Source organism: Palaemon carinicauda, chromosome 24, assembly GCF_036898095.1.
Source record: "Palaemon carinicauda isolate YSFRI2023 chromosome 24, ASM3689809v2, whole genome shotgun sequence".
Taxonomy (NCBI): domain Eukaryota; kingdom Metazoa; phylum Arthropoda; class Malacostraca; order Decapoda; family Palaemonidae; genus Palaemon; species Palaemon carinicauda.
The window spans coordinates 40,747,532-40,760,722 of NC_090748.1; the positions used below are offsets into that span (position 1 = coordinate 40,747,532).

The 13,191-nt window shown below is 34.5% G+C and overlaps 1 protein-coding gene across 1 annotated transcript; it reads right to left on the reverse strand.

Moving 5' to 3' along the window:
- Positions 1-896: 896 nt before the first annotated feature.
- Positions 897-12,138, reverse strand: LOC137618339 (uncharacterized). The gene is made up of 3 exons (XM_068348507.1): positions 10,764-12,138; positions 8,688-9,337; positions 897-1,016 (listed from the first exon to the last, which is right to left on the reverse strand). The coding sequence occupies exons 1-3, from the start codon at positions 12,118-12,120 to the stop codon at positions 897-899; spliced, it is 2,127 nt and encodes a 708-aa protein (XP_068204608.1). The 5' UTR covers positions 12,121-12,138.
- Positions 12,139-13,191: the final 1,053 nt, after the last annotated feature.

Genomic DNA, 13,191 nt, shown 5'->3' on the forward strand with positions numbered 1-13,191 from the left:
AAAAAAAATCCATACACGAACCCATCACTTGCTACTTTGAAGATGGTTTAAATAGGATTTGATTTAGCCCATAATAACACACAGCTGCCTGCCTTTAGGCTTAAATCAGTAACAACAGTTGTGAGATTAACACAAGTTGTGTTCAATGTCATCCATAGAGGGCTATAAAGTGTAACGACTTTACCGTAGTCCAGGTGTTTTCGTATACAAACAACCAATGTAAGTACAGTAGAAGCAATGTAATGTATCTTGTTTTATTAAAACTGTTATAATTGCTTACAATCTTGCTTTATTAAAAGTGTCAATTATTTACTGATATCATGAATGATATAGTATTTACAACATACATACAAATATATATATATATATATATATATACGCACATATATACACGCACACATATATAATATATGTATATATATATATATATATATATATACATATATATATATATATATATATTTATATATATGATATGTGTATACATATATGCTTATGATCAATATGTTGATTATATCTTATATAATATTTGCTTGCAGTATAATTATGAAATATTTCAAATAATGGAAAAAAATAACCGTCAAAATCAAATTCCACCTCGTCTCCCTATCTCGGAAAAATATGCGCCCATGACTGGTAACGGAATTTCCGACATTTATCAGCTAAGATATAAACATAAAACGGATAAAGGCTGGATATTAATAAACGATATCAATAGGTGAAACAATACATGTAAACATGTATAACCTAATGATTGTGTTGACCCTGATCAAAAGCAATTTATTAATCATAAATGATGAGATCCTGCGCAAAAAACGAGGGGGGGTAGTTTGAAACCAGGGGGGGTAGTATAAAACCGGATTCAAATTACCCCCGGGGGTAGCTTGAAACCGATTTCAAGTTACACCCCGGTAATGTGAATCCGGTTTCAAACTACCGGGGCGTAAGATTTGGAGGGTGTAATTTGAAACCGGTACACCGGCACCAAGTTGAGGCTGCCTTGCTCCCTTCAGAGGCTGGGTGTGACAAAACAACCAGCATCTGATAAACAATCTTATGTTAAAACAAAAGGATTCAAAGCAAATCGTGTCTTATTTCTCAAGGGAAAAATCAACATGTTAAATAGATGTCTTTTCATGTCTCATTTCATTTCACTATAATAATTATTTTGGTTTTTGAAAATCAACTACAGTATCATAATAGCCATATTGATATACCCACCTCTGTTTTCTGCCCTTCTCTCTTGTATATCCAGATGACTTTTAATGTGCTGTATAACTCAGTGAAATTACAATGTACATAATAACATGATCCTGTCCAATGATAATCAAGATGATAATGACACAGATAATAATAGTTAAACATTAAAAAAAAATAGATACAGAATAATCTCACGGCAAATCTTCAGAGCTAAATATCTTATTTCATGTAAGTCGGTGATAGGGATTCATTCTCTCTCTCTCTCGCTCTCTCTCTCTCTCTCTCTCTCTCTCTCTCTCTCTCTCTCACACACACACACACACACACGCATACACACACACACACACACACACACTCACACTATGATATTCCTTTGTTCCTACCTCTTCATGAGCATAAATAATTTTTAATTTAGTTGAATCGTGTTAATTAGAATTTGTATGAAATTTCAGATAATCTAAGAACTTTCTTATTTTTCAATAAGATATAAAACCTTTCTTTTAAATAAGATTGCCTAAAGATACAAAAAGATGATAACATAAGATAGGTTCTAAAATATTCAACATTCTTTTTCCATAGTAGTAATAGATCCAGAAGAACGTATCCCTCAGCTTTGAAATCTTGAAATCAGAATTTTCCCACATTTAACTGTAATATTAACATCTAAACAAACAGAGGGCATGACATATGTTTCTCCCTATCACACACACACAGATATATATATATATATATATGTGTGTGTGTGTATATATATATATACATATATATATATATATATATATAAATATATATATATATATATATATCATATATCATATATATATATATATATATATGTATATATATATATATATATATATATAAATGTATGCACTGTACATATATATAAGTATTAAATTTAAAGCTCAAGACCAACTGGCGAAATCTAACCGAGGCCCATTGCGTCAATAGGCGTAAGAGGAGATGATGATTATGACATATATGCTTATATATATAAGTATATATATACATATATTTATTTATTTATTTAAATATATATACATATATATATATATATTTATTTATATATACATACGTACACACACACACACATATATATATGTATACATATATATATATATATATATATGTGTGTGTGTGTGTGTGTGCGTGCGTTTGCGTATGTATATATGCATATACCCTTCACGGTATACTAAGTATTAATACACCAATCTACACTTACGTTTATAACCTTTTCCATGATAAATCAGAACAATAGCTCTTTTTTAGTCATTCTTTTGTAACTTTTCCATTGTGGAGACCAACCTTGCAAAACCTCGTCAATCACACTAAGTAACATCTCAACTGTAATCCGATCTACTCATGGTCCTTTTCCATTCATCAATCTGTCAATTGTTTTTTTATATCCTTCTATTCGTTTCATTTTTTTTTTTCATACATTTTGACTCTTTTATCCTTTTACACACATCTTTAGTTGTAAGGGTTCAAGACCATAGACCTGCTTTAGGAAAAAATGTGTTCTTTATAAAGAATGGTAATGATAAAAAAAAAATCTGATTTTCGTTGTCAATTGGCCTTCAATTTAATGTTGTTATTGAATCTACTTAGTTACTCTGGAAATTAGTAAATTCTAGGGTCCATATGTTATATGGCCGTAGAACTACTTAGTCTTATATATATAGAAATAATATTTTCCTCTTATACCGATTTTATCCAAATAATTTTGATAATGAAGGAAATATAGATACAGATTGCTAAAATTTCTTTTACCTATCATATGAACTTAGTAAATTAAGTAATGACATAATATAGAGGACAGAGAAATAGGTAAAAGGAGTACAATGTTATTGGGCTTCTGAATTTGGATTCCATATGTAAACAGTACTCTTTCAGTATCACAGTTGCTAAACAAAAAAATTAAGAGCTTCCAGAGGCTAAGGAAAAGCAAAACCCAATGACTCAATATCTAGAGAAGAGATAATTGTTGAAAACTCACCATACGAAGACTGAAATGCAACTTCGATAAATAAACCTTTTCGTGGCTCAGTGGGATGTTCGGCCACTTGCAATCTGCCGAGCACAAATTTAAATCCTGCTTGTGGCTTAGTAAAATTTCACTTGCTCCGTCCCCTGGGAAGCTGGAGTTTTGATAGGCCCCTAATTCTGCTTAAAATCTCTCTAGCAGCTACTGCCTGGTACTCTCTGGTCCTTATGAGAGTGAAGACGGGGATGCATCACATATCATAGGAATGTATGTCCGGTGTCTAGTATGTAGTGCCACATCACAATCATCTATCCTGATTGAAGGTCTCATGAGCACCCTTTAAAGTAACCATTCAACATCTGGGGTATCGCCTTCCTATATTCTATGGTTCAATCTTAGCCTGCCGCAGAACTGTGAAAAGGTACTGGCCTCACCTTGGACTCACGAGAAATGCTTAAAGTTACTTGATTCCTTTCAAAAGACTCTACAAGAACCGGAGGACACTCCATTCTTGACGCATCTTTTCTCATAAGGAAGATTCTTTTTATAAAAAATAAGATATGAAATATAATTTATCTTCTGATTAATATCTAATGTATTCTAAACGATGAAAAATTATAATAGGGAAATATTTTTCTTTGTGTGTGTGTGTGAGAGAGAGAGAGAGAGAGAGAGAGAGAGAGAGAGAGAGGGGGGGGATGGAGCATCATCCAATCAAATCCAACATGATTCTGCAGTTTCAAAACACGATTAATAAAGAAATAGAAATTTGCAAGTTTAAGGATAAAATATGTCATTTTAATAAGAATAATTCTATCAATTTTATCAGTATTTATGTGTGTGTGTGTTTGTTCTGTTTGTGTGAATATATACTTATAAAGGGAAGTGAAATATATATGTTTTCCCATTTAGAACCCCGATAGCATACAGGTGAACGTAAAATTATTTTTCAAAATCTTTCCTTACCTGCAAAGCTGTAGCAACTTCAGTTCAAATTTTATACGCTAAAACTAGTTTTCTACATATCATTTCACTAATGCACTCAAGATTAATTGGACTTGTATTTAACTAACATAAAAGTAATTTCCACATCTGTATAATTACATTATTACACGACACGCCACAAACAATTCTACTTTGTTCCCCAACATTTCCTAATTGCAGATGATCCTCATCAGTGGAATTACTCAGTTTTAGCGTTTCATGGAGAAATAGATGTCTCCATAATTCCAAGTGGGAATTATTTCTGCATCTCCAATGCCATGTTGCAACATATGTGTTTTACTTTATTCCTTTTCTCGTTGCAAATCTGAAAGTCATATATATTCTATAATTATCTAATGAAACTTTCCTTCATCTGTATACAAGCTTCATTACCAAGTTCATGTATGTTTAGTACTTAGATATATGATGGGAATCTAATCTTTCTTTTAATTAAGTTTCATAACTTCTTTTCTTTTCTTTTATTCTTAAGACAAAACACATAATAAGAACATCTGGAGCAAAACAAAATAGATGCGTTTAGTTTTGCCTTTTTATTTGATGTTAATAAACTTAGGAAATTATATCCAAAAACTGACAGCTTTATGTAGTAATTTCTTTGGATGTAATATTTATGACTGGTTAGATTCTTAGACTCTGCATAAACAATGAAAGAAAAATAATTTATCATAATATAACTGATGACTGAATAACTTCTTTTCCCCATCTTATAATTGAGTATCGCTTCGGAATGATTAGATATCTATTTTAGATTCAAACGAATATTATCTAGAAGTATATTATGAGCATATTTTTTTTTTTTATTTAATACCTCGTCTCCCTTCAAACTAATGAATCATGAGAAGAAGAACAGAAAATCATCGGCAGTTAATTAGACAGTTCAAAATATTTCCATATCCAAACAGCTTCAAAGGTTTAAAGGTTCAAAGGCCCATCGAGAATGGCAGAGGCAAGGGACAGTAATATTACCCTATCAAGCAGGATAATGTCTTAGAGACTGACCATACATATATATGATCAGCACCCGAGCCCCCTCTCTACCCAAGCAAGGAGCAAGGAGGGCCAGGCAATGGCTGCTGATGATTCAGGTAGATAGACCTATAGGCTCCCCTAAACCACCAATCCTTAGCTCACAAGGATGGTGAGATTGCAGTGATCAAAGGAACTAATGAGTTTGAGCGGGACTCGAACCCCAGTATGGCGTTCACCACTCAGGGGCGTTGCCGCATCGTCCACCACAACCCTAATCGTCGAAAATTAACATTATTCTGTAATTCCTTACAATTTCTGATTTATCAATATGTATAATGGCATCTTTACAAGGTCTCCTCAGCTTTCCGCTTCACAAGACCCGATACCATCTTTGTCCTAACCTTTCATCTAATGAACAAAACTATAAAGATACATTTTGGTATAACATTCAGTCGCATTACTTTTCCTTCAAAACATTATTATTAATAAGATTTAGCTCTACGATATGTTCATGAATATAAAATCTTGTTTTACGTACAAATATTCTTTAAAGAATAAAGGTACGATAATTAATAAAGATATTGCAAGAACCATCCCCTTTATAACCGAATTATATCATTCCTTCCAGAAGAGTAATTTCAATATAAGGTGACGATGATATCAGGTAAATTCCAAAGAATTATCATAATTTCATAAAATACTCAGAGAGCTCAACAATGTACTGTAGGTTTTAAAAATTTATCAGACGTCTTTCCATGTGGCCCTTTTATTGTATACGTAATACATATATCAACATATTTGGAAAATATGTTTATTATTAAAAATATGCCCCCAAATTTTAATTCGAAATTGATGCTTTGAATGAGATGTCTCAACTTGAAGTCTTTCCTTCTAGAAATTCTGTCATTTTTGTTACAAATTGCTATATCGATGAACCACCGTATCCTATATAAACTTCCCTATCTCCCATGTGCATTTATCGTTTCTCTTTCATTTCAATGTAGTATATTTAATATATTTGTAAGCTTCTCGTTCTTACACCCGATATTATTCCTTTTCCATTCACCCAGCATCCAACCCCCCCCCCCCCCCCCCCCCCCCCCCCCAGGAGCTTACGTCCGTAGTTGATGAAGAGATCATTCTGAGCCCTGATCCCCATTAGCTCCGGCTTTAGTTTTTTTAAAAATTTATATTTTGTCCTGTTGAACAAATAACAAGCTATTTTGCCTCTTACACAACTGCAAAATCTATCTTTTGTTGCTATACATTATTCTTTTAGTAAATTGTTATTCATTTATAAATATGTTTTCTCATCAATGAACAAAGCTCTAATCTAATTTTGCATTCGCAATAAAACCATTTTCTTTTTTTTTTATGACTTAAAAACCCGGTATTCACTTGTCTTTTTCTCCATTCTAGACACAATTCTGTTCCATGGTTATACACAATTTTTCACTTTATATCGACCCTTTTTATATACTTAGTTAGCGCAGCTTGTTCCCCCAATTTAACTGTCATTCCCTGACCTAACAACCTTTGCTCTTTCTATGACCTTGACCTTGTACTGGGTTTCAAAGTATTTTCAAACAACGTTCAAAAACGTCATTTATTTTATGATTTACACTTTTCCTATCAAATTGTTAAGTTGGTGACGGTTTATCAGTTTCTTTAAATACACCTACTTTACAATCAAATTTCCTTCCAGGGAAATAATTGATGAGAAACAGATATTAACTATTGAAAAAAAAAATTAAAGTAAAGAACCATCTAAATGATTGATATCGTAAATTAAAAAAAAAATACCGAGAAATTTCGTTAGCTATATTCTTGAATGATGTAAACTGAGCAGCATTCACATAATAACAAGTAATTTCATCCGAGATATCGTATGTCCAGGCGTTCACCTCAAAAACTCCTCACTTTAATTGATCTACAATATTCAGAATGAACTGGGCAAGATGCCAGATATTTGGGTAGATGTTATGCAAAAAAAATGCTATTGTTGCTTAAGTGGGCCGAAAAATATTGTCTGTAAATATAGAAATTGAAAAACGTTATATGTACAGTATGTATGTATACAGTATATACATATAGTGTATGAATAAACACACACATATACACACTCACACACATACACACACACACACACATATATATATATATATATATATATATATATACATATATATATATGTGTGCATATATATGTATATATATATATATATATATATATATATATATATATATATATATATATATATATATATATGTATATATATATGTGTGTATATATATATATATATATATATATATATATATATATATATATATATGTATATATATGTATTACATAAATATATATATATATATATATATATATATATATATATATATATATATATATATATATATATATATATAGCAATCCAAAGGAAGATGCAACTCACAGCAACATTTCTTCTTTCTTTTTATTGTATATGTAGACAAAACCTTCAACCCTACAAGCAGAAACAAATGCTCCATCAGACATTACCAATAACCAACATATTCAAAACACAATTAACAAACAAATAACATTAGTTACGTTACAGTAACAAACAATTAACGGCAAATAAACAAGATTAGTTACGTTACAGTAACAAACAATTAAAGGACAAATAACAACATACCAGTTATGTTACAGAGTATGCTCAGCGTATATGTAAGCCTACGTTGTACAGTAGCCATAGAATGAGCCTACTCAAAGTCCCGCAAATTTCAGGTCTGTCATCTAATTTACATTTCTAAAGAGAGTATTAAACAGTGAATGGGTAGTTCCTTCGGTTAACAGGTCCGTGAAGGCAGTTCCGTTCATGCATATCTATTTGGCCGTTCGTCCTCATTTGCTGTCTCGTTAACGGTTGTTATTGGTAACTAGTGCTGTGAAAGATAAAAGACACTTGGCGGAGAACATACAGTGCTACACACAACCCCCCTACAGTTTTACGATGCCCTCATCGTACACACACTACACACTTCCATCCTCTCACACTACGCTACCATTACCTATTTCCGACAAAGAAAGACAAATTTACAACTCTGATCGCTGCCTGTTTCGTATCCTCTCTGATCTTCTCAGTACTGGTGCGTTAATTGTTACTCCCTGTTCTTGTTCAACCTCTTTATCAACACTTTCTTTAGGTTCACTATTACCATGGTTGCTAAAATCAAACCCGAACCTGGTTAAAACTTCTTCCATATCAGGCATTTCTAAGCTACTGTCATCCCTATCAGCGGTTTCGAAATTATCATTATTTTCCGTATCTAAGTCATCAATATTTTCTCCCCCCTCATTCCTTTCGATCCCAGCGAACGGTTTAATATTCCTCCGATGGATAACCTTAGCATCACTTCCTTCAGGCCTAATTCTATACAAACCACAGTCCCTGTTAAGTACTTCTTCAATTACCCACTTTCTTTTACCGAATTTGTCTCCTAGTTTCGCTCTTCCAATTATTTTATTTTCTCGTAATAAAACCTTTTGTCCTACCTCCAAATCACTTTCTCTAGACTTTGCTAACATTGGCTTTGCTTTTGATACCCAGTTTTTTTGTGTGTTCCTTCTAACCAAATCCCAAACTTCTTTTTGCATTTTGCATTGCTGACCTAACCAGTCTCCGTCTTGAAATTTGTAAATGTCTTCCAGATACCCCCAGCTCTCGATTGAAATACAAGGTTCCCTCCCGAATAACAAGAAATACGGAGAAAAAACTGTCACAGAGTGAGGTGTTATATCATACGCAAATACTAAACTCTGCAAATACAATGGCCATTTGTTCCTCTTCTCCTCCTCCAAACTTCTAAGTAGACCGTACAGAGTTCTATTCATTCTTTCCACTTGACCATTTCCTTCAGGGTGATATGGAGAAGTGCGTGATTTCTTTACATTGAACCTCTTACAGATTTCTTTAATTAGAGCGCTTTCGAAATTTCTCCCTTGGTCAGTATGAAGCTGCTGAGGAATTCCATATTTATAAAAGAGCTCTTCGACCAATATTTTAGCCACTGTTGTCGCTTTCTGATCCTTTGTTGGATATGCCCATACGTATTTGCTAAACAGGTCACTTAAAACTAAAATATGCTCCTTTCCAGAGGTTGATCTTTCCACGAACAAAAATCTATCGCCACAATTTCCATGGGCTGAGAAGTTTCCACATGAACAGGAATGGTATTTCTATATGGAATTTCATCTTTTGCCCTTAAACAAGTATCACAATTTCTAATGAAATCCGTTATAAATCCCCTCATGTTGGGCCAATAAACCCTAGAGTTCAGTAATTTATAAGTTCTATCAATACCCTGATGTCCTAGTTTATCATGAGTTTCTACTAAACACTTACTTCTTAAAAGAACAGAACGGCTAATCTATAAATTATGTTATCTAATTGATCCACATGAGTCTTATAAAGAATATCATTTCTTATCACAAGACTTTCTTTATCCCTTTTCCACGTAACTAATTCAGGTTTAAAATTAATGTTTTCTAACTCAATATTTTCTCCTAGCCATTTCCTTACAATCTTTAAAACTGGACAAGCTTTCTGTTTATTAACAACGTCCTCCCACTCTAAAATCTGATGTCTACTTATGGCACAAACAAAATTTGTGTCCTCATGAGGAGCTACCCATACTTCTTCGTCTTCATTCATCACAATCTCTCTAGGCTTGCGTGAAAGAATGTCGGCTTTAACATTTTGTTTTCCTGGTCTGAATTTAAGTTCAATGTCAAATACCGACAAATCTGCCACCCATTTTTGTTCTGTGTGATCAAGTTTTGCTGTGCTGAGATTGCTCAAAGGGGCATTGTCAGTATACACTATGCACTTTGTGCCAATAAGATAATTTTTAAATTTTTCAGTAACAGCCCACTTCAAAGCACACAATTCTAGTTTCCTCGAACTATAGTTCTTCATGTTTCTTTCGTGTGGTTTCAGTGACCTACTTGCATAAGCTACAGAATGCAGCTTATCCTCCTTATATTGGGACAAAACCGCACCAAGTCCATCGTAACTAGGGTCTATTTCTAACGTACATTCTTTCCCAAACTCTATCCCTTTCAGTACTGGGGCAGCTATCAATTTTTCTATCAATGTCTGGAAGGCCATTTCTGCATCTTCTGTCCATTTATCCTTAATACTTTGACTGGATTTCTGCTTTTCTCATTTCAATAACTCATTGAGTGGCTTGGTAATTATGGCAAAATTTTTAATAAATCTCCTATAAAATGTTGCAAATCCCAGGAAAGCTCGCACTTCCTTTATAGTTTCTGGCCTCTTCCAGTTCTTCACTGCTTCAATCTTACTTAGATCAGGTCCTATTCCTTGATTACTAATGCTAAATCCTAGGTAACTTACACATGTCTGCAACAAATGACATTTTTTTGGCTTTAATTTCATCCCATAAGACTTTATGCGCTCTAGCAATGCCTCCAATCTTAATAAGTGGTCGTCAATGGTCTTCGAAAATAATATCATATCATCCAAATAAATGACTAAAAATTCAAAAAACATATCCCCCAAAATATTCTCCATGCATCGTTGAAAGGTTGCTGGGCTGTTTGTCAAACCCATTGGACACCTGCGATACTGAAAGTGTCCCCATGGTACAGAAAATGCAGTTTTCTCTCTATCTTCTTTCCTTAACAAAACTTGATGATAGCCCTGCGCAAGGTCTAAAGTCGAAAAGTATTTGGCCCCTTCCAATGAATCCAGACACTCCGCTACTCTAGGAAGAGGAAATGCATCCTTAAAAGTTTTTTCATTCAATTTCCTATAATCAATGCACAACCTTAGGCCTCCCCCCTTCTTTCTCACAAGGACTATAGGTGCTGCATAAGGACTTGCACTTTCTTCAATTACACCCCGTTTCTTTAAGTCATCAAGCAACTGTTTGGCCTCGGGGATTAACGTGGGTGCTATTCTTCTATACGGTAATTTGATAGGTTTCCCACAGGACAATCTAATGGAATGTTCCCATCCCTTTATCAAACCTAGGTCCGAATCATTTAGCTCAAAACAGTTCTTATATTTGTAGAGTATCTTATCAAGTCTTACCAAATCCGATTTACTTAGGTTACTTTCATCAACATTGACTCCCAACTTCCGTCTGTGGTTTTGAAGTTCTGTCTCTGATAGTTTTTCAATATTCTCATTATCATCATCCTCCATAAACTCCCTGATGCCAAGTTGCACCGTGGCCAATATACTGCCTGCTTCAATGCTAACATTATCTTTAGACCAATTAGCCACACAGACATATCCAACACCCCATTCACATATAGAAAAACTGGGCAAGACCTGAACTCCCGGAGGCAACATATTTTTACTCTCGTCTGCTATTTTCTCTAAAACTACATACTCCTTTGGCACTTCCTTTAGGCTATCAATGTATACCTTAATTAGTTTCCTGCTACCTGACGGAACATTTCTATTCTGTTGTCTTAAGCAACTAGCATATCCTATATCCTCCTTTTGCCAAACCTGCATAGTTTGACCAACTAGTCTCATACAGCAATCCAAAACTGGACTATATTCAGCTTTTAATCCCTCTTTCTCTAATGCCATCACGTTAACGTTTTTGGTGACTCCCCATTTTTCGAACAGCAAAGACAAAACATTCATGCCCACAAGGCACTCTTGGTTAGTGTTCTTGCCAAGACCATTCCTTCCCTTCTCAGCTCTCTTGACATAGAAAACACAGCTGTTCTGTTCCATTCCACTTACTTCCACATCAACAACGACATGACCTATTATATTAATTTCATTACCACTCAGGTCACATATGTAGTCACTAGTATTATACAATGTCACCCCTTTTGGTTTTAGATTCCCCAAATACCAATTTTCCGACAACAAACTACAGTTTGCCCCAGAATCCATAAGTCCCACAGCTTTCTTTCCCTCTATGCTGAGTGTCAGTTTCATAGTGTCTCCTCTCTTATTTAAACATTCACTTGGCCGGACGTTCAAGTTAACGTCCGGCCTCACAAGTTTTCCTGGGCATTATCCCCGGCCTGCAATGACATCTCCCTCACAACTTTATCTCCTCTTGCATTATTTAACCCTCTGTTCTTACTAGAGTATAGATTACACTTATAAAATGGATGACCATCTTCCCCACAAGACCAACAAGTACCCGTAAACTGATTTTCCAAAACATGTTTATTTTGCGTTCTGTTTTTACCTAGCCTTCCCTTATACTGGTGTCCTTCCCCCTGATCCTGCACTATATTGTCTCTAGAAAACCCTCCATTTTTGCACTGGTATGATACATGACCCTGATCCCCACAGGTCCAACACTTAATTACTTTATCATCTCTCCCCCTGCTATTCAAATGGATGTCAGAAATATTACCAAATTCTTTCATGACCTTCATTCTATCTTGCACAAATCTACCAGCATCTTCTAATTGGTCTATGACTCCGTTTTCAATCTTATCCTTTAGATCACAGGCAATTTTCCTGTGCCTCAAACCTTTTTCAAAAATCATACATTTCCTGATTTCCCTCTCTTTAGAGCAGACTGCTTTGCCCTCGGCTTCTTCTTCCAAGTCAATTATTCTGTCTAAATACTCCCAAACACCTTCTTGTATTCCCTGTTGTGCACACCACAGTTCTTTCCTTCTCTCTAGATCATCTTTATTATCTGCATACGCTTCTAGTAGCTTAGTCTCCATTTCCTCCAACGTTTTCGGCTTAGCATGGCGTATTCTTGTGCTAGCAGGCTCTATCAAGCTAACTTTAACATAGTCTACGGCATCAGTGCCTGCTAGGTTAAGCTGATTGGTACATAATTTTGCCTGTTCAAACCATCTCTTGATTTCTTTCCTACCACTGTTCCTCCCACTCATTTTCTCGAGCTGTGGAGGTTTCTTTACTATTGAACGAGCATTATTACATGCGTAATTACAGGTCCCTCTCCTACACACCCTATCCAACTCATCTTCTATCAAGGCGAATCTGTTTTGCCACCAACGATTCAATCTATCCAACCTA